Source organism: Salarias fasciatus, chromosome 10 (assembly GCF_902148845.1).
Source record: "Salarias fasciatus chromosome 10, fSalaFa1.1, whole genome shotgun sequence".
Classification (NCBI taxonomy): domain Eukaryota; kingdom Metazoa; phylum Chordata; class Actinopteri; order Blenniiformes; family Blenniidae; genus Salarias; species Salarias fasciatus.
The window spans coordinates 18,337,142-18,357,932 of NC_043754.1; the positions used below are offsets into that span (position 1 = coordinate 18,337,142).

General features: G+C 41.7%; 3 protein-coding genes, 1 long non-coding RNA gene and 1 other non-coding gene across 8 annotated transcripts; 2 read left to right on the forward strand and 3 right to left on the reverse strand.

Moving 5' to 3' along the window:
- Window positions 1-569: 569 nt before the first annotated feature.
- Window positions 570-8,597, reverse strand: LOC115395249 (uncharacterized). 3 transcript variants are annotated; one of them, XR_003932261.1, is made up of 8 exons: window positions 8,548-8,596; window positions 3,564-3,655; window positions 3,019-3,211; window positions 2,769-2,873; window positions 2,339-2,594; window positions 1,817-2,135; window positions 1,603-1,687; window positions 570-1,334 (listed from the first exon to the last, which is right to left on the reverse strand). XR_003932261.1 is itself a non-coding variant. In XM_030100693.1 (4 exons), exon 4 carries the CDS (start codon window positions 6,782-6,784, stop codon window positions 5,921-5,923), a length of 864 nt encoding a protein of 287 aa, XP_029956553.1. In that variant the 5' UTR covers window positions 6,785-7,048; window positions 7,631-7,753; window positions 7,959-8,143; window positions 8,548-8,597; the 3' UTR covers window positions 5,501-5,920. The 3 variants fall into 3 exon arrangements, 2 of the variants coding, with proteins under 2 accessions (XP_029956553.1, XP_029956554.1); XM_030100693.1 differs by lacking the exons at window positions 570-1,334; window positions 1,603-1,687; window positions 1,817-2,135; ... (2 more) ...; window positions 3,019-3,211; window positions 3,564-3,655 and adding exons at window positions 5,501-7,048; window positions 7,631-7,753; window positions 7,959-8,143 and having other exon boundaries at window positions 8,548-8,597; XM_030100694.1 differs by lacking the exons at window positions 570-1,334; window positions 1,603-1,687; window positions 1,817-2,135; ... (3 more) ...; window positions 3,564-3,655; window positions 8,548-8,596 and adding exons at window positions 5,501-7,048; window positions 7,631-7,753; window positions 7,959-8,540.
- A 5-nt stretch (window positions 8,598-8,602) lies between these two features.
- On the forward strand, window positions 8,603-10,713 carry rpl23a (ribosomal protein L23a). The gene is made up of 5 exons (XM_030100695.1): window positions 8,603-8,739; window positions 9,599-9,779; window positions 9,981-10,157; window positions 10,396-10,465; window positions 10,648-10,713. The coding sequence occupies exons 1-5, from the start codon at window positions 8,670-8,672 to the stop codon at window positions 10,660-10,662; spliced, it is 513 nt and encodes a 170-aa protein (XP_029956555.1). The 5' UTR covers window positions 8,603-8,669; the 3' UTR covers window positions 10,663-10,713.
- On the forward strand, window positions 9,822-9,894 carry LOC115396096 (small nucleolar RNA Z17). Its single transcript, XR_003932352.1, has one exon. It is a non-coding gene; the product is annotated as a small nucleolar RNA Z17 (small nucleolar RNA).
- A 198-nt stretch (window positions 10,714-10,911) lies between the features above and the next one.
- Window positions 10,912-17,489, reverse strand: birc2 (baculoviral IAP repeat containing 2). 2 transcript variants are annotated; one of them, XM_030100691.1, is made up of 12 exons: window positions 15,525-17,488; window positions 15,147-15,427; window positions 14,736-15,038; window positions 14,341-14,629; window positions 13,788-13,887; window positions 13,578-13,656; window positions 13,438-13,486; window positions 13,086-13,328; window positions 12,881-12,979; window positions 12,555-12,710; window positions 12,268-12,309; window positions 10,912-11,612 (listed from the first exon to the last, which is right to left on the reverse strand). In XM_030100691.1, the coding sequence occupies exons 1-12, from the start codon at window positions 15,616-15,618 to the stop codon at window positions 11,419-11,421; spliced, it is 1,929 nt and encodes a 642-aa protein (XP_029956551.1). In that variant the 5' UTR covers window positions 15,619-17,488; the 3' UTR covers window positions 10,912-11,418. The 2 variants fall into 2 exon arrangements, with proteins under 2 accessions (XP_029956551.1, XP_029956552.1); XM_030100692.1 differs by lacking the exon at window positions 12,268-12,309 and having other exon boundaries at window positions 15,525-17,489.
- A 13-nt stretch (window positions 17,490-17,502) lies between these two features.
- LOC115395252 (uncharacterized) lies at window positions 17,503-19,121 on the reverse strand. Its single transcript, XR_003932262.1, has 3 exons — window positions 19,040-19,121; window positions 18,617-18,692; window positions 17,503-17,641 (listed from the first exon to the last, which is right to left on the reverse strand). It is a non-coding gene; the product is annotated as an uncharacterized LOC115395252 (long non-coding RNA).
- Between the last annotated feature and the right edge of the window lie 1,670 nt (window positions 19,122-20,791).

The window sequence follows — 20,791 nt, forward strand, 5'->3', positions numbered from 1 at the left end:
TATTTTTTCTTGAAACCCGCTCGCCTACATATCTTAAAGACTGTCATGTGTTTTTACATAATGCAGAACACTGTGTATCCACCTAAAAGTGTTCCATGAGATAGTTGTGATTTGATTCATGTGGGATTTACATAAAGAAAACTTAAATAAAATTAAATTTTAACTAATGTTTAATGGTAAATAATCAGCTCGAAAAGATGTCTGTAGTTGGAAAACACCAAAGATATATAGAAACACCAGCTGGCTCATATTGCTGTAATTAACGTAGTCACATTGCGGCCATCTTGGGGCAGGACTGCTCGCTCACTCCTCACATTAACGTCAATGGAGCATCAACTTTGACCTAACTATTGTTCGCTCAATTTTCAATCGATTTGATTTGTTAGAAATGTCAGACATGTAGATATTTCACTGCATGCTTACAAATAGTTATAACCATGAAGTTTGATATGAAAATTACATTAAGTGGATTGGTCACATCACTACACAGAGACACCAAACTTCTATTATCAATATTTAATATGTAAAATAGGCCAAAAATATATACATATTTACAAAAACATCCTAAACAGAGAAACAGATACAAAAAAAAACAATACAAAATAAAATTATATAATAAATAAAATACATAAAAATAAATCTTCAACTTTGTTTTTATTTTTGGTTTAAAAGGAACATCAGACCAAAGCCATACTTACTGGCCTTTACTGAACCTGAACCTCAAAGCAAGACAGACAAAACAAGACACAAAGAATCACCGGCGAAAGATGCCATCTCAGTCAAACCTCGGTGTCACCATGCTGACGTGACTGAGTCGTCCTCTCACAAGAGCATCAACAGTCCTTTCCACGGCAAGGAAAGCAGGACTGACAGTGAGCTGAATGACACAGCACCGGACTGTGTCCTGGCAGACAGCGGCTATCTTTCTCTGCCGAACAGTCAGGTGCATGTTAGTGCGACAGAGGAGCGCAGCCACCTTCTGGGATCAGCCTCCATCTCTCCGTCACACGGGTGTGTGTGTGTGTGTCAATCCCATCTGCCCAGTGTCTGTGGCGACATCTTTCACGCCCGTGCATCACTCCAAGTGGAGGTCACCGGGGTTTTCGCTTTCGTCAGCGCCGTCAAATCAACATGTTGACCCAAACCTGTCCATAAGAAAGTTCCAACAGACGGTGTGTGAAAAACTGGCAAAAGGTGTTCAAAAGAATATATATATATGTATATGTGTGTGTGTGTGTGTGTGTGTGTGATCGTCTGGAATCTGCTGATGCTTGGTGAACGACCCACTCTGCTGCCCCAACAACCTTTACCGTGCCTTGAGATGGAATGGCCACCTTTAAAATCAAAACAAAACAAACCATGGTATATACATTAAACCATGACCCAGGATAAATACAACTACATTACATAGACATCAATATATTTTCACAGTTAAACAAAAAGCCACCCCTGAATGACCTTTTCTCACTTAAATTAAGTTGAATGACTTTATGATACAGTTCAGAATGTATCACAATGTTGAAAATGTATGTGAAGTCAATACAAGCATTTGCTGACAAGTAAGTGTCATGTAGTGTTGCGACTGGTAAATAAGAACCATACCAGATGCTCTGATGGAGTTGAAAAGCTGCTCCAGGTGGTCCTGGATAAACCTGTACGACAGGCACGCCCCTCCTCCTCTCCTCTCCTGTGTGTGTGATTTTAAAATTGGTTTGATGATCTGAAACCTTTGCGAGTGATAAATATGCAAAAAACACAAATCTGGAAGGAGGCAAACACTTCTTCACAGCACTGTACAACCATCTTACCGACCTACCTTCATCTTCTGATCAGCAAATTCCAGGTTTGTCAGTGACGTTGTTGGCTGCATTGTAGTCCACTTTTCTTCTGGACATTGTTCAGATGAACGATGTACTCCCAACTGATGCGGCCAGTGACGCTTCTAACTGGGCTGCATGCCTGCAGAATCACTTTTTTTCCCCACCGTTAGCACTGAGCATGCTTTTTGATGGCCATGGTATCAAGCATCAGAGTGACACCGCCATACTTGGCTTCATTTTCCCGGTGCCGTCTTCCAAAGCATGTCCAGCATCGTTTGGTTTAGTCCAGGCTTTGCATCCAGAGAGCTCAGCCACCTTGATACAATTCAAAGACAGGCCATTTAGTCACTTACCAGATGAACCGCTAGCCCAAGAAATAACCACATAACCCTACCCCAGACACTGGAAATACTAAAAACAACTACAATATCAAAACGTATCAACAGTTCAGTAACTAGTAAATCTAATAAATAACATAAAAAAACCCACAAAATATTTAATGTAATTGTTTATTTTACCTGAATATCATTCAAGTTTGTCTTTCAGTTCTTCATTTATTCGGTTTTTGTCTTTCAGTTCCTCCAGAAGAGCGTTCATGTTTTTCCTCATCCTCCTTTCCCTGGCCAAGGCATTGCTCTTCTCTCGCTGCAGTTTCCGTACTGTTTTTAAGGCTGCATCAAGTTTGGCCTTTAGAGCCTTGGGGCAAGAAGGCAACGCATACAGGTGGTCACTGGCCTCCCTTTTCCGGCTCGGTTGCTTCTCTCCAGTGGCTGCCTTTTGATTTAGAAAAATATATGAACACAATAATAATAATAATAATAATCATAACAATAATAATAGCAACACCATCATAGTCCTTCCTGGGCACCACTGTGATGAACGGTTTAATGACAAGCCATGTGATGCTCTCGTTTTTTACCAACACTCCACAGGCCTTTAAATACTCACAACATCTGGCGGAGGTTCAACATCTGGCGGAGGGTCGTCCTGCTGAACTTCCGGCAGGTTTTCTTCTGCTCGTCTTGAAGCAGCTGTGCTTCTTGTTGCTATAGGCTAAAATAAACAGTTAAATATTCAAACGTTCTGTAATATACATCATTTTATGTATCCCTTAACTTGCAGGAAATGTGACATTAAATCACACGTTTAAATATTGATTTATCCACCTCGAATTCTCGCAGGCCAGTGATGAACATACCCATTGAAGATGAGCGGGGAAGTTAAAGATTTTTGGCACAGCACCAGCCTTCAGCCTTACAGTCTGCCCCGTCCTGTCAAAGTCCTCTCTGTGAAAGTGGTCGCTGCAGAGCAGTGACCTGTCGTTAGCCACAAAATCATCCCTTCTTAGGGCAAGCTCCCAGTGCCTTCTGCGCTCTCTGCTTTTAGGAAACCTAAAAAATGGGGGAGAAAGTATTCAGACATAAAAAGTGTGGTAACATGTTCCACCTTTTTTCCTTTAACATTAAGGCTAATAACAAAAACACAGTATGTAATATGTTAGGGTCATTTTATGTATATATTCAGCTGATGTAAAAATTGAGAATTTGTCAGTAGGAGAAAATCTAATTAAATAACATGAAAGTGGATGGTAAATTTCTAAAAAAGCAGGGTCAAAAGCAATCTGGCAATATTATCACACAGCCATGGTGTTCCTGTGCAGCATAACTTTACATAAATGTACACAAACAATGTCCTAATGATAAAAAAAAAAGTCGTAATATTGTTAATATTGTCATGTCTCACTTGTGAAAGGTGACCCCACGGGTTCTGGTTTGGAGGCTGCGTTCGTTGGAGCAGCCGTAGGCGGCACAAAAATCAGGCATTTCAGGATATTTCTGTAAACACAGATAGCACAAAGGAATCTAAATGTAAAGATGTTTTAATAACCAAACCACTTATGCTGAAATGAAAGATTAATTCTGCCTCTCCCACCAACGTAAAATTGCTGAGTCAACTTTGTAACATATAGGTCAAAGGTCTCATTAACGTCATTACTCAAGCAAATAAATACAACCACATAAAAAAATGCATTTCGACAAAACATTAGGCTGTCAAAAAACGTTATTGGTCTCAGGAAATCCTGATAATTCAAAATCTTGACTGTGGTCTCATTCATCCGATTCATTCATCTGCATCTCTGCCGCTCCTGCAATAATCCCAATGTTTTAATTCATCTCCATTATTAACCGTCACGGAAGAATGGGAAAAAAAAACCTTTCCGCTGACTCCGTGCCTTCAGAGCGACAGAGCGGACGTATCATGAAACTTTTCCTAATCAAAGCTCAACGTGTTTTATTCTGGTTTAGAATATCCAATCTCAAAGGGACACAAAGAATGATTTAAGATAGTTGGTGATTTTAAAAAGTAGCTTGTATTTGCTTATTATTAAAGATGGAGATGAATGTATTTACAGTAATTCTCGATATCGGCGTGACGTCACGCACCACGTGATCGGCCTAAGTTACCACTACGGAGGGGCAAACAATGTGGAAAATTCAGACCGTAAGGGCTTCTCAGTAGATATTTGTACAGTTATTACAACTTTTAGCGTTTTGTTGTGTTGCAGAACAAGTTTAGTGTTGGCCACTGGTGCCAGGTATGGCTTGAAGCCTGAAGCTTTAGCAAGTTTTATTTTTGCAGACTATTGAGACATGCTCACACACTGCAGCAGTATTGTTCAAAGTCGAAGCAGCCGTCAGGATGGGTTACACCCAATCAACACGCACCGACGAGCCCTGTGTCTGCAATGACTGTTTTTGTCAAGAAAGTGACACCTGCACCAATCTCACGCATCAAATTTCGAGTCATTTTTGAGGAGCTTATTCAAAGGTGACATGCAAGATTCGGAGGTTCAGCAAAGATGTCGTGATTTTAACCCAACCATCTCTCAAGAAGAAATTGCACAACAGCTTCCTGAGATTCAACTTTTTGCTTGGACGCCAATGGACATCTGAAAGAAAACCATCAGTATTACGCTCAAGTACAATTATAGATGTTTGTCGTCGACGTCGACTACACTGACTTTGTTGTCTGGACCACAGTCGAATGTATTCGGGTCAGGATTGCCAGGGACAACAAATTTATTGCAGAGATGCTGGGACAACTGCAATCCTTTTGGAGAGCGTCAGTGCTGCCTGAATTGTTCACAAGAAAGATGGAGTTGGGATGCAAAGAGAACACGCCTCCTTCAACAACCACAGCTGCTCAAGTTCACTGCATCTGTCATACGGATGACGAGTCAATGGAGATGGTTGGGTGTGATTCATGCAACGAATGGTTCCATCTCCCATGCGTCAAGCTAAAACGTCTACCAAAGACAAAAAAGCGTTATTGCAAAACATGCAGAAAGGGCAATGAAAAAAATTGCTCTGATGCACATTTTTTCTTTCGTGAAAGGTGAATTTCAGAATGTCACTGTTTTTTTTCTCTTCTATTTTGTCAACTGATCACTTTTAAGAGATTTTTTTTTTTTGATCCGAAATACACAAAGAAATTGTTCTGCTTACCAGGATTTAATTTTCTACTACTTTAAAGTACCATGTATTGATTTACTTCATAACAATATGGTCACATGCTACAAATATAAGACACAAATACAAGTGAAATTGATAAAGAAACTTTATTGAACGAAAAAAAAAGCACACATGTACCTGCAATGTACACAATCTTTAAAATCACGCTTGAATTGTAAATCTGAGAAAAAAAAATCCAAGTTACTTTGCTAAAAAAGAACTGAACACCTTGCTCCATGCTGCCCTGCAGCTTAAAAAAAAAAAAGAGAACAGAATGAACACCTATGGCACTGAAAATGAAATTGACACGATCCATGTTACAATTTCTCATCAATAAGAAAATAGATGACTGATTGCACATTGACACCGGGTATAATGACATCCTGACGTGAAATATTAGCAATACACAAAACAATGTAACTGTCACATGAGACACAAGCACATTCATTCACTGAAAACAATGCTTTCACCAAGGTTTATCAAGACGGCACATACACGAACAAGTTTATCGATGCTTGAAGTTGCTTCTTGCATTTCACATGCAGCTCTCTGCACCATGCGGGCTGGAACTGGACCCTGTAGAACGGTTTATCTGTTCTTGAGTAGGCCGATCACCCGCTCGATGTGTACTCGAACAGAAGAAATCTTCCTTGATGTTTCCAGCTCTCGTGCAGACAGTTGCTTCTTCCCTTTGGTGGAGGCCGGTGTCAGCAGCTCTGCTCCACACTGGACGGCTAAATCTTCATGGAACAGGAAACGGCGATCAGCCAGGATCTGGTCATCCGGCATGTGAAGGGATGAGCTTATGAAGCCCGACTCTCGTACGACGTGTACGTCCGTCGCTCCACCGCCCCACAGACAGGACAGGAAGTTGATGGAACCTACTGGAGAGCAGGACACAAACACCTTCACAGTGCAGTGTTTCTTGTGGTTGGACCACGTCTGGGCCCTGGCTTTGGGGTCTTTCGGCGCATCAATAAAGATCTCAATGCAATCAATAATAGATGTGAGGTGTGGAAATTCGGCCTTGAAGACAGGCGGTATTGTCTGAAAGATGGTGTCTCTGTCCTGCCATTTGATCATGAACCCTAGCTTTGAGTAGATGAGGTCGACCCACTTCCAGAAGTAGTCGATGGCCGTTGTGGTGGGAATGTCCTTCAGTTGTGCCAACAGTTCGAAGGACATGTTATGTCTCAGCATCACCAAAGTTATGAAAAGTTGGTCAACGAGAGGCAGACTGGATTTGTTCTTCGGTTCGCTGCACAGGAACGGACTAAGCAATCCAAACACTTTTTCAAATATTTCCCACGTTATGCCAGTCAACATCTGGAACTTGTCGTCGTTGCCTTGAACGGCACTTGCCGTTAAGTTTGATGCATCGAGTGTCTTTTCCAACATCTCCAATCTTGCGCGCGTTGTCCCGTTCAGCTCGCAGATTGTTGAGCTCTTCATACAGCTGCTCCCGTTCACTCGTCTGTAGTGGTGTAGCGAGACCTCGAGCCTGCTTTGGAGATGCAGGGTGCGAAGACGCTGGGGTTGACGGAGTGGGTGGGGGTCTCAAACATGGTGGCTGTTCAGCAGTCACTGGTGATGAGATGTCTGCAGTCACAACACACGGTGAGGACCGACTCTCTGCTGGTGGTTGTGTGTCTGGAATATTGTCGATGAGCTTCAAACATTTGCGTCCCCGAGTACCTGTCATCAAACTGGATGTTGCTGCGAGAAAAATAAAAACAAAAATTACAGACAAATGAAGTTAAAGTACAACTATGGTGGGGATTATTATATGTACATGGATAAGTAATGTCAACTGTTTGATATATAACACATTTTTCTGTATTTACACTACCGGTTAAAAGTTTGGGATCATTTTACGTTGAAGAAGTTCTTGACATTTTATTCAATAATAATGTTTCCAAATTATTTTGAAACAAATCAAAAGATGATTAGATATAAGGTGATTAAGTTAGTATTTCAAATACTTAGAGCAAAAACAAGTCTTTACATTATAAGCAACACTATTTCTGAGATTTCACATAAAAGTATCTCCTTTGCAAATATTACACATTCAGTTTCTACAACGTTATGGAATAATCCAGAACTCCATAATAATCTCTGGAACAACATGCAGCTCTCTACATGAACTCGGAATCATCTACAACTTATGAACTCATTCTGAAAATGTAAACCGTCTTAATTTTTTGCAGCTTCAGATACAGTAGAATCATTTTATAAGTACAGTGAAAATGATACAAAACTACTTTTACACTAGTTACACTAGTAGTGTAATGTACAAACCCCTTCTCTTCTGGGCTCTGTTGAATCGTGAGAGAGCTGCCTGGCTTGACTGTCTTGAGCCTGGTTTGTGTGGGAATATGGAAGGGACGTAATCTGGGTGGTCTTTGTGGTTGACCTTTTCTCCTGGAAAAAATAAAGCATTATTAAAACCCCTAAGATTAGATTCCAAACCATCTAGACCTAGTAGATTTTAAGAAATATGCTTAGATAGAGGTATAAAGTTATAAACAGCTGATAAATTACAAAATAAACACAAAACTGTTGACAGAGCTAGAGGCCCCAGAATAATCAGGGAATTCGATGTTATGAAGCAAACTAGAGTTCTTACCCGTTATAAAGTGTGCAGAACAAACATAGGTGTAGTTCGACTTCGGTAGCCACAGTTTCCCCGGTGTTTTGCTGGTGGTGGGGTCGGTGGCTCTGTTTATAGCCAACAGCCATTTTCTCCTCCTCTCTGGTTCAGTAGCCTCGCTTGGTATCGTGTAAAAGGACAAGTGAGGATGTCGAGCTACACTGTTGGTGCAGTTGAACACACAACAATTCTTCACCATCTTTTATATATCTAGATCCCTCAGTCTACAACAAATATTGAGCAAGAACAAACTCCACACGAAAAATGGCTCGCTTCGCTGGCAGCAGTGTGCGTGATTGTTTGTCCCTTTGCATGGGTTTATAAGGCCCGCGCAAACCCGGATGTGCTTAGTGGCCCGGATGTCCGTGGTCGAAAGTCACGTTTGACTACGCGAGATTTGGAGATCTTCTGTGTGGTCTGCTCCGGAGGGACACCACAGTGTAAAAGATCAGGAGAGGAAAATTTGGTGCGATCTGTCTTCTGTTGTCTGCTAGTGTGTGGGTCTCTAAACCGGAGAAGATTGAAAAAAAAATCCTGTAGTGTGTACTGGTCTTTAATCACTCACCTTCCCTTCGATTACACGACAGCACGCCAGAGTGGTCCACTGTCCTAAGATGGCCGCCAGTGAAGTGTTGGGCGGTCACGCTTCCTGAACTATCGCGATGCATTCACCTCGAAATCTCGCCCATGCATGACACTGCAGGAAACCCCGCTGCATCTTCCTTTCTCAACATGGCACCGAAGGCGAAGAAGGAAGGTTGGTCAGTCCGATCGTATTTAATCAATGATTCGTACACGTAGCGCTTATTTTAGTCAATTTATGTCTTCGATATCGAGAGATGGATTGACTATTTTCCACGTCATATTATTGTATTGTTGCCAGCAGTGGTTTTATTTAGCGTAGGATTACTGCTAGGCGCCGGCATGTATGCCGAAACGTGATGCTAGCTAAGCTAATATTGACGCTGCTCAACAAAACGTGGTCTTTTCGTGGAGGATATTTTTTTCCGATAATCTAACTACATTTATCAATATTCCTGCGTGGTCACCACTAAACGTTGTTGGGTTGGTGCTGCTTGTTAATGTCCTGTTACAACATGAATACGATGTAAATTAGCAGTTGCTACTCCGCAGTTGGGGAGCGTTTCTTCAGCTACACTGTTAAAATTCCTCTTGCTACACATAAAGTACAACCACTGTAAACCTGTTCAGTCATAATGCTTTCTAAGAAGAGTCGCCCTGGGTCTGGATCTGCATGTTCTTAATTCTTAAGCAATGCTGGCAGTGCGTGGTGGAGATAAGTAAATGTCGGGATATGAAGGGGGAAAGAAGTGAATGTGGATCCCCAATTTAACAGATGTAGATTTTCCACGTTGATGGTTTATAATTTGTATCTGAAATGTTTACTTGTCCAGGCAGGTAGATATCAGGTGTACTTGGATGGTGAGGGTTAGTGCAAACCTGTGTTACTAGCAGGATTGAGTAATGAGTGGGTGCAAATTAAGTAAAATATTTAAGAATTCAGTTTAGTAACCAGGCACTTTGATGTTACTTAACATTTAAGTAGTTTTCCAATAGGCCTGTGACACATCTCTAATTTTCTCTTTCTGTCATAGCTGTCCCTGCCAAGACTGAGGCCAAGTCAAAGGCCCTGAAGGCCAAGAAGGCTGTGCTCAAAGGTGTACACAGTCAGAGGAAGAAGAAGATCAGGACTTCTCCCACCTTCCGTCGCCCCAAAACCCTGCGTCTCCGCAGACAGCCCAAGTATCCTCGCAAGAGTGCTCCTCGCAGGAACAAGTGAGTTACCGTTGCCGTGTATCATTAAATGTTAAAAAACCTGGTGCACATGATGGTTTTATGCGATCAAAGTATGAAAAAGCATGAGTCCAATTTTATAAACTACTGATGCACCCAGATTGTAACAGCCAACTTGAATGTTGTCCAGTGAGAAGTTTCGGAGAGCAGTGCGAGTCTGACTGTTGGTATTTGTTCCTCTAGGCTGGACCACTATGCCATCATCAAGTTCCCCTTGACAACAGAGTCTGCAATGAAGAAGATTGAAGACAACAACACACTTGTGTTCATCGTGGACGTCAAGGCAAACAAGCATCAGATCAAACACGCTGTCAAGAAACTGTATGACATCGACGTCGCCAAAGTCAACACCCTCATCAGGTGAAGACGTTGCTCTGGCTGTCACTGAATTCCTCTCAGCATTATCTACTCGAAATGCAATAGAATCTCAATTTTCATATTTTTTTGAATATGTTATTCCTGACAAATCTTACAGGTTAGATTAGTCTGGGAGTGTTTGCACCATGTCCTGTCAAACATCCGATGACTGTAAACATCCACAGGGAATATTGTATGTAAATTCAAGTTCATAACTTGTTTTATCTCAACCCACTTTTAGGCCTGATGGTGAGAAGAAGGCGTACGTACGTCTGGCACCAGATTATGATGCGTTGGATGTTGCAAACAAGGTGAGGAGTCGTTGATCCAGTCGTTTTGTGCTTTTCAGTTCTGTGCACATGATGTAAACTTTATTTGGTCTGAATGTCTGTGATGCTATTCAAAGGAACCACTGATGCCAGAAACACAAAGTACAATCATCTCTCCTGTGTCGATGGACATAATCTTGATACCCTTGTATTTTGTTTTGCAGATTGGCATCATCTAAACCGTGACTGGGGAGACTTGTGGAAGAATAAATATTTGTATAAACAAGTTTTATTGTCCCTTGTATTTGTGAGGTATCTTCACACACTGAAGCTGTCAGACCCGCGGCACTCCAGAATAGTTATTTGATTGCAGGCATAGTGTACTTATAGAAGGTACACAAACTTGTACATATGTCAGTATTTTGATTGCTCCACAGGAAAAATGTCCAGGTTCTTGACAGCTGTAATATTTAAACAAACTTCAGCTATTGCTCAGTTTCATTTTTTATTGACATTTTTGTTTTACAATATCAGGAAAGGACAATATGTCTTTAATTCTGGTTTTCTAAGTAAATGAACAAAAACCATTTGCCAAATTAATGGCTTACAGGCCACCATATTGGATTGAAACTCTTAAAAAAATAAATAAAAACCCAAAACACCTGCAATAATGCAGCATTACTGACTTCATAAGCATCATGTAAATTTAATATGTATCACATGGTTCTTTTGAAACCAAACCACTGCAGTAATCATTACCAAAAAATGTACAAATAAGTTCAGGTAATTACAGAACAATTGGACTTTAACATCGGATCAGTTTTGGCCGTCTTTAGTTTAATCTATTTATGCATGGAAATGATGGGAAGCTTGAGGCAACGGGAGCCCTTGGAACAGAAACTATGTGTAATTCTAGGAAAGAAGTGAAAACCTTCCTACAAGAGTCAAATATATTGCTTACATTCAGTGACGTTGCGGCACAAGTTTCAACCTTGTTAGGAGAGGAAGGTTCGAACTGTGCCTTTAACAAGGCCTCTGCAGATCGGGCACTTTCGCAGAGATGGTGCACACTCCTTGCACACCACCAGGTGTCCACATGGGATGAAGACAATGTTGACCTCTTTGTCCATGCACACCTTGCAGGTTCGCTCCTCCTGCAGGCGACGCAGCTGCTCTTCCATCGGGAGGTCTGCACAGAAAAAAGAAGCCTGACTTACAATGGAGTCCACATTAATAAAGAGTTTTAATGGACTTAACGTTACAAGTTCTTCCTCCGTCTAAAATACACTGAAAACATTAAAAAGTATTGTTTATACATTTTGATACTCAGAGGTGTCAACACAAACGTCTGCTCATGGAGAAATCTACGACCAAAGCTCCTCGAGAAGAATTGCAGGCAGCACAGGAGTCCAAAAGTGCCAAAACATGACTTAGTAGCCTCGTAGTATAAAACTTGTTCCCACACAACTAAATGACAACATATCTGGTAAGTAACATTTACACCAAGTTCAACTGCAGAGTCACCAAAACCACCTTATTCTACTAGATTAATATGTACTGTCATAAACTGCAATTACCAAAAATAAAGATTTTCCATTCTCGTACACTGTAGTATGAGATGACAATCATAGCATCTTAAATAGACCAGTAATTTCCTTTTTCTCAAATAATTAACATTTCTCCTGGAAAAAAAATATCCAACTTGTGTTGTGTTCTAATAACCTACAGAACATAGAAAGCAGTAACCACCACATATGACCACCACTGAATAGAGACAGCTGATCTTCTTGACCAGTCAGTCAGGCACAGTTTGTCCTGCCTGAGGCTCAGGAGTGTCCTCATACCTGAAAGATCTTGACTTGGTGATGCAGCTTCGTTTGACTGTGCTGAAAGTGTGAAAGAAACATGCACTTAGCTCAGGATTTGGTGAATGCACAATGGAAATAATCTGTCTGGACTGCGGTAAAGCACGCAGGTACAGTGTGATCACAGTGCTTTTGGTGACCATGACTGTACAAAAGTCCTCAATGCCCAAAAAAATATGATGTTCAGGTACTGATTATGCCACAACTACCAAACACAAAGGACACACAGTGGTTTCTCTTTGTGACTGGTGGAAAACACTAAATACCCATGAGGTCTCTGAGCAGGTGGACGTCGTTTTTCTGGATCCAGTTGCGGAAGACCTCGGCGGCGGCGTTTCCCTTGGTGAGGACGAGCTCGATGAGCCGGGCCGTCTGCTGCTGGGCCGACGTCTGAGCCTGAAGACCACTGAACTCCTCAGCAGCTGCACGTCAACAAGGGACAAACATTTTCAAAACCTAACTATTCGATATGGAGGAATGAAGAGATCACTTCAGGGTTCGATCAAGACAGACGGAAACAGTTTAGACAGTATTCCATCATTAATATTTGCAAACCAGGACAAAGAAACACGATAACTGCTGTTGAACATACATAAGACGTTTTGCTCTCTCAAATGGTCCAAGACCGGCTCGACACTCTTCAGACGCTGGATCAATGCTGCCTGGTGCCTCTTCACAAATGTGAAACCATCTGAATAAAAAAAAAAAAAGGACATAAATCAAGATTGTATTCTTGTTTACCAACATAGCAGTAGCTACATCAGCACTGTCGACGTAGAGCAGTGAACGATATGCACCTGATGCCATCGCCTCTGCCAGCATCTCCCGTTCTTCTTCACGTTTCTGGTCTTCAGCACTCAGCAGGTCTGAAACCAGCTCCTGGACGGTCCTGTAGTTCTCTCCACTGGTCAGGATCTTACTCTGGACCGTCTGCTTGACCAGGCTGCGCTCGAAGCCCATCTCTAACGCAGATTTAATCACTGGGGTGTTCATCATGACGGCGTCCTCGGAGCGCTCCTCTCCTGGAGCGAGGTGAACCACTAAGGTGGAGAGAGCACAGAGAGTTTGCAACGCCGCAAATGACCGGAATCACAAAAATAAGCAGAACCGCAGGTGTATTGTGATATGAAAGCGACGTATCGGACTCACCTGGCGGATCCACAAACTCTCTTGAGCTGCTGTCTCCGTTCGTTAAAAGCTTCAAGGGGAAAAAAAAAAAAAACAGTACAAATCAATTAAATCTGAGCTGGACGACACAGAACTCTCAGAAGCTTCTGTTTTCCACCAACCTGCTCAAACAAACGAGGAAAACGAGCCTGGATCTGGTGAACAAAGTCTTGTCCTTTCTCCTGTAGCAAATACTCACACCTGGATCCCACAAAAAAAAAAAAAAAAAAAAAGGACAGCATATATTCATAAACCATTCTTTACACAGTGAAACAGTTCATCTGTCCACCAGTCCTTTATTTCAGTGCACAGAATTTACAAACGGCGTTTACCGAGGAAACCATTTGGCATGTTCGACCCACGGATCATCTCCAGACTCCCAGCATCGCAGACCTCCATCGCAGCAGAAACACTTGACGTCGTCGTTGCGACCTACAGGTGAAACAAAGTACTTTCAGTGTCTTCGAGTGAGGCGCCAAGGGGAAAACGTCATTCTGATCAAGATGACAACATGAAAGTGACTGCATGCCTTTTCCTGAATATTTAACTTCCCTTTTCACTTGAAATCTGATCACACTGTATGTGCTTTGTTCTCACAAACAGGCTTCTACTGCAGTGATTTTTAAAAAGGGATTTCTTGTTAAACTGAGGAGAGACTAGACAAATACTGATACTGAAACAAACGCTGACGTTGTGGAAACCCCAGCACAAACACAAAGTGGAGGGGAAACCTCTTACAGCTAATACAGCTACTAGAAGAGTCAACCTGAGGGTGTTTTATAACAGGTCAGATTTTTAAATGAGACTCACGTTTCAGTACATGGTTATTTTTGTTCAGAAATACATTTGAATGTACAACTCTGTCCCTCTGACTCTTGTCCGTACCGACATAGTAGAAGCCGGCTTTGGCCAGCTGGTCGGGCCGCACAGGGATACGAGTCGGCCAGTTGACAAACGTGATCAGCCTCTCGTCGCTCTGCTGCATGGAGGGATTCGACACGTTGCTGAGGGCGACGGCTCCTGATGACAGCTGCGAAGTTGCCGCCAGAGAGGCGGTTGCTGCGGCTCCGGCCAGCGACACGTTGTCAGCCCGGTCGCCCCGCACGAAGCGGCAGTTTGGATAATGCCTCTGGTGCTCGGATACGGCTCTGTCTCCTGGTTCCCAGTTACTCAGCTGCCGAGAAAACCACAAACCTACGTCAAAGTATGCAACTGCAAGACTTTTTGGATGAAGCCCAAATGAGTGAACGCGTCCACGCTGATGTGTTCTGGAAACACACCTGCCCTCCGCAGCTGAAGCAGGCCACTCGGTCGCCCTGACCCAGGTAGTAGAACCCCGCCTTGGCCAGCTCTGCGGGAGTGATGATGGAGAGCGTCCAGGAGTGGAAAGAATCCAGTCTGTCCTGCTCCCGGCGCATGCTGGGGTTGTGACACGTGGGTCTCTGGTGGGACATGTCCTCTACGCCACGAGAGCTCAGGGGGCTGGAGGGAGGCAGGGCAGTGAAGGCCATGTTCAGGTAGCCGACTGGTTCTTCACCCTGGCTCACTGGCGGGAAGGGAGCGGCCGGGCCTGGACCAGAAAGCTAAAAGACCAAGGGAAGCTAAATGTTAAGAATCTGCAACTATTCTGAGACCATGTCAACTGAAACTAAACCGCTTTGTAACCATTTTATCCTTTCTCTTGGCCTTACCGGTATAGCTGGAGCGATGCGAAGTGGGGAGAAGGCGGAGTGAGAGGAAGAGAGCAGATTGGCTGTGGAAGGCAGGCTCTGGATGAAGGAGCAGGTGGGAGAGAGCTGTCTGTGCTTTTCCGTTGGGCAATCTCCGGCCTGCCAGCCCTCCGCGGTCACGTTACACCTGAAGCACTGCACACGGTCGCCCACGCCAGTGTAGAACCAACCTGCCCTCGCCAGACTTCGCTCTGTGACTGCCGAAGCGGGGAAACGAGCAAAGGTAGAGATGCGGAAGAGCTCTGGAAGATGGAAAAAAAAAAGAAAAAAAAATCAAAAATAAATCTGGTAATGCAGGACCTTTGGAATATAGAAAAAAAAAAAAATGAAGATTTGTACCTGAGGAGTTGTCATACTGTAGATCGGGTGGAGGCCCATTTCGACATAGTCCCATCAAAAATTGGTTGTTTTTGAGTTGAACGAGAGTTTCCATTTTTTTGGGATTTTTGTTAAGTGATTTAAAGTAAAAGAGAAGTCCTGTAAAGGGAGAGGGGTTTGAGAAAAGCCAAGGTCTTGTTCACTCATACATACACAGTCACACAGAAATAAGACAAATTAAAGAGCTGAAAAAGAGGAAGGTTCTCCCAGATGTAGTCCGTTGAAAAGACAGTGATTCTTGAAAGATCAAATCGACTTAGAGCGCCTAAACAAAAGCAGGCCTCTTCGTCTTTTCCTGGCTTTTCTCATTATCTTATGCTGATGCTTCATTTCTGCACCTCCTCTCAAACCGACAGCTCCAGGTCTTCTCTTCACAGCTGAAAATGAGACTTGTTTGCTACGAATACTGTTCAGCTCTGTTTGAAGCTGCTGTCCTGCGAGTGGCCATCACACAAACTGTTAACACTCACAAGCTCGTCTTCTGATTCTGTTGTGGCTTTAGGTCTGCCTGACCTGTTCCAGTCAGAGGCGTAACCACTTGGGTGACTTTCGATGTAGACTTACTTGCTTGGCTATTTCTCTGTAGGAAAGACCTACAGTTTTAAGTTTCGCTGTGGACTGTCTCTCTTCCATTGTGAATTAATTGCTTTTTTTTTTACTCTAATACTACTCCTGGCATCAGATGGAGATAAATAACTTGTTGCCAGCTGATGTAAAATCAGCCATGTAGTAATTATCCAATAAATTATTTAGGAATTATTTTATTTATTTGTTAACGAGCCCTATGAGAGATAAACAGGTACATACATACATACATACACACATACAGACCAAGGAATACAGTGGGGCAAAATGGTATTTAGCAAGCCACCGATTGTAAGTTCTCCACTTTAAATGATGACAGAGGTCTGTAATTTTCATAGACAGAATGGAAAAAAAAAAAAATCAGGAAATCATATTGTAGGATTTTTGAAGAGTTTGTAAATTTTGGTGGAAAATAAGTATTTGGTTCAAGTTCAGCTTAATACTTTGTTATTAATGACATTGGTCAAACGTTTACTGTGGGTCTTCCCCAGGTTTCACACACCGTTGCTGGTATTTTGGGTCATTCCTCCATGCAGATCTCCTCTAGAGCAGTGATGTTTTGGGGCTGTCGCTGGGCAACACGGACTTTCAACTCCCTCCGCAGATTTTCTATGGGGTTGAGGTCTGGGGACTGGCTTGGCCACTCCAGGACTTCGAAATGCTTCTTACAGAGCCACTCCTGTGTTGCCAGGGCGGTGTGTTTGGAATTACTCTCCAGCTGGAAGGCCCAGCCACATTCCATCCTGAGGTTTTGGCTCAAAATGTTACTAAACATGGCCAAATTAATGCTTTCCTTAGCACAGATCAGTTGTCCTGTCCCTTTTGCAGAAAAAGAGCCCCAAAGCATGATGTTTCCACCCCCATGCTTCACAGTAGGTATGGTGTTTGGGACATAACTTTTGTTACTATGGTCCCAGCTCTCTGCAGGTCATTCAGTAGGTGTAGTTGAGGGGCTTTTGCTCACTGTTGTCATGATAATTTTGACTCCACAAGGTGAGATCTTGTGTGGAGTCTCAGATCGAGGGACATTATCAATGGTCCTGTATGCCTTCCATTTTCTAATAATTGCTCCCACATTTTAATTTATTCACACCAAGCTTCTTGCTATTTTCAAGGCAAGCTATAGTAGATTCACTCCTCCGAGCCTGGTGCAGGTCTTAATTTTATTCTTGATCATTTACAAATAAATTCTTTAAAAATCCTAAAATGATTTCCTGGATTTTTTTCCCCCACATTCGGTCTCTCACAGTACAAAGTGCGCCATTGATGAAAATTACAGATCTCTGTCATCATTTTAAATGAGAAAACTTGCACAATTGGTGACTGATAAAACACATTTTTGCCCCACTGTTTGTCTTCTCAAACCCCTCCCCCCACTGTGGACATCCCTTTTTAAGGTGTCTTAAGCCACCATATTTGAATATTAAAATCTCTATTAAAAAAAAAAAAAAGTTTAAAGTAAAGTAGTTAACGTCTCTGTGCAGTTGGTAAACCTGCAGAGAAAACAAAACATAAGACAATTACATGTTGACCATACATGTGAATATGGAAATTGTACAAACAGTGCTTAAGAAAAATCAAATTGAGTTGGGGGATGCCAAAAGGACGATAACACAGCAGACAAACGCAAAGAATCACTACAGAGAAACAGAATAACTTAAAAGAGAAGTAAAAGGTCCAAGGAAATACAATACATCAATCAACACAAAAAGTAAGCAAAGAAGGATGGACATTAAACAAATACATTAAGAAGGAATTTCTCTTGCATAAAATGAGGCTTTGACCTTTGGCTGTCATATGTTTGATCAGAATTATTATTGCTCTTGCCAAAAAGGCCCAGATTACAAAATTATGGATATGCAACAAATGAAATCCAAAGAAAGGTTTTTGAAAGATGATGCCAGTTTTACATTTTCTGTCATCACACCAGGGCTGAGTCTATTGTTTGCAGAAACACGAAGAACACCACAGCACAGCCAGCACTGTACCTTAACTGAGTGGTGATTAAAACTCAGGTGTTTGGAAATATTTAACAACATCCTCTGCTCTACTTCACAACATTTTTCCGGTGGGTACTTTCCTGACCTTACAGCTAGCTACATTATCAGCAATCATCTACCAGCTTGTGATCACACCTGCTAACCAATCGTTTGCCATATTGTATTTCGGGGCAGTGGCATACATTTAGACGGATCTACATAGTTTAGTTCATTAAACACCCAGTTGGACACCAACCTCCGAGCGATACAAGCTTTTATATTTTTTCGCAGCCTGGAAATGGCAATTGTTAGCGTGCTAGCATCTGCTAATGCTAACGGCAGCGCGTTACTCAACTATGTAGCTCATTAAACTGCACAGCCGTAGTGGGAAAGCAAGAATAAAATCTCCAACCGTGAGTCACACAGTCAAATGGAAGACAGAGAACATTAGACCACAGTGATCTTTTCAGCTGTCTGTGACACACTCACCCCTCTGTCGTATCACAACACTTCGAGTGCGTCCGGAAAGTCCCGAAGCTTCTCGGCACAGCCACGCCTCTCTCTGCTGAGGGAGAAACGAAAAGGGAACAAAAAAAATGAAGTGTGGAGAAATTCCCGAGAAAACTCATTCTTCTCATCATCAAATCCGTAAACGCTCAAACATTTTCTGGATTTATAACAGCTGACAATGTTTTTTTTTTTATATTAAGCAAAATTAACCTGCAAAAGTCTGCCAACCTTTTACCTGCAAATAAAAAACGTCCGAAGGACAATAAATAAAATGTAACACAACACTATTATCATAACCTGTAGCATCACAGGGAACTATAATGGACTATACAGACAAAGCAATCACGCTGTTATTTACGTTTATATTATAAAAAAAATGAAAAAAATAAAGGACAAACTTACGAAGTTGGTTTGTTGAGTACAAGTCAGACGCTCATAGTGTCAGTGAAGGCATCATGAGAATGCCGCACGCGGCGCCTCCTCTCCGCCTCGGAACTTTCCAATGCACGTATGACGTATGACGTCATGACGTGTGCTGGCTAAACAAAAATTTTCCCCTTCACGAAAAATACCCAGTTTTTTTTTTATTAGCCAGCCCAAAACTTTTTTAAAGGTTCTGACTTGGTAGAATAGGTAGAGCAATGACAATTACATGTTCTGAGTTTTCCTTATTGTATCAATGAATGAATTGCATTTTTCAATTTGTTTCATTTATTGTCAGAAATGTTTTTTTTTCTGATTGATTCCACAGTAGGACAATTACATTTTCAAGAGAAATATACATGTTTGGTGGTTATGGTGTGCTTGCCATCCTCTGAAGTTGACCAAAAAGTTGTTTAGTTATTTAATAAAGCAATTTCAATCCAATCTGAAAATTTATGAGAAAATATTGTTCAAACAAAATCATTGAGCATTTTTTTTCTGTGACTGTATATTTTCTCTTTTAACGCATAGAAACCGTGTCTGAATAAGACAAGAACCTAAGCTAATGACACAACTTGATATGATTTAAAATTAAAGGGTGAACAATGCCTTAAATAAGTTGTACACTAAAAACCAGGAGACAGTGCCTTACACAACTTTTAAAAGTTTAATAAAACAGGAACTCCTTAAAATGATTACAATAAAAATGTATATAAATCACATGCATAAAAAGGTACAAAACAAGTCTGATTGACTCCAAACTCTCTGTAAATAGGATAATAAATGTCAATACATGTAACATACATAGCAAGTGTCATGCATGCTAAGATAAATAATAGGCTAGGTAGTGTGTTGCATTATGTGTGAGCGGGAAGTTGCTCGGCAAGTTGTTTGGTTCTTTAATTCAGGAAAGCTTCCAAAAGGGGTTCTTGGCTCTGCATTTGCGGGATGTAGTAAATGTTTACCTCTTCATACTGTATCGATAACAAAAAGGAAGCTGGTTAGAAGAAACGCTCTCGTCAATAATGAAACAGCTTCAAAATCAGATAAAATGTTAACACACTGCAGAAACAACCTAGCAGATAAAAACAGATTATATACTCATATAGTTTTACCAAACAAGTTTAAAGAGCTCCCCGTATGGAGGTGCCACACTTGGTAAGATGCTCAACAGGATCTTTGCCTCGCCGTTTGCTGCGCCTCTCTGAACGGGCCTGAAATCCATTTAAAACACACAACATTTCCCCCCGCATTCACTTACAGAAATACACTGCAGATTAGTGGCCATCTAACACTATAAGCAGTGACAAGCATTGCATTTCAGGAAAGGCTTTGCAAATGTGGATACATTTTTTTAGTCCCACTTCTCACATCAAATACACCAGCGTCTACTGGAAACCAAAAACCTTCTGATGACATTCAAATTGCCACCCCCCCTCAAAAAAAAAAAAAAAAAAAAAAAAAAAAAAAAAAAAAAAAAGAAAATATTGCATAAATGTATTCTAGGGGAGGTGTTCTCACAGTACGGGAGGATGAACCAAAGCTTGAAGAACCTAAGTAGTAATTTCTGGTTTAATACTGCACTTCACAATGTTTTTCACATTGTCAAACTGAATCCCTCAAGGGCCGGCACCCGGCCTGTTTTATGTTTCTCTGCTTCAGCACACCTGAATCTCATGTCAAGCTTGTAAAAAAAAAGCCCAATCAGGAGCCTCTCACTGGGAGAAAGTG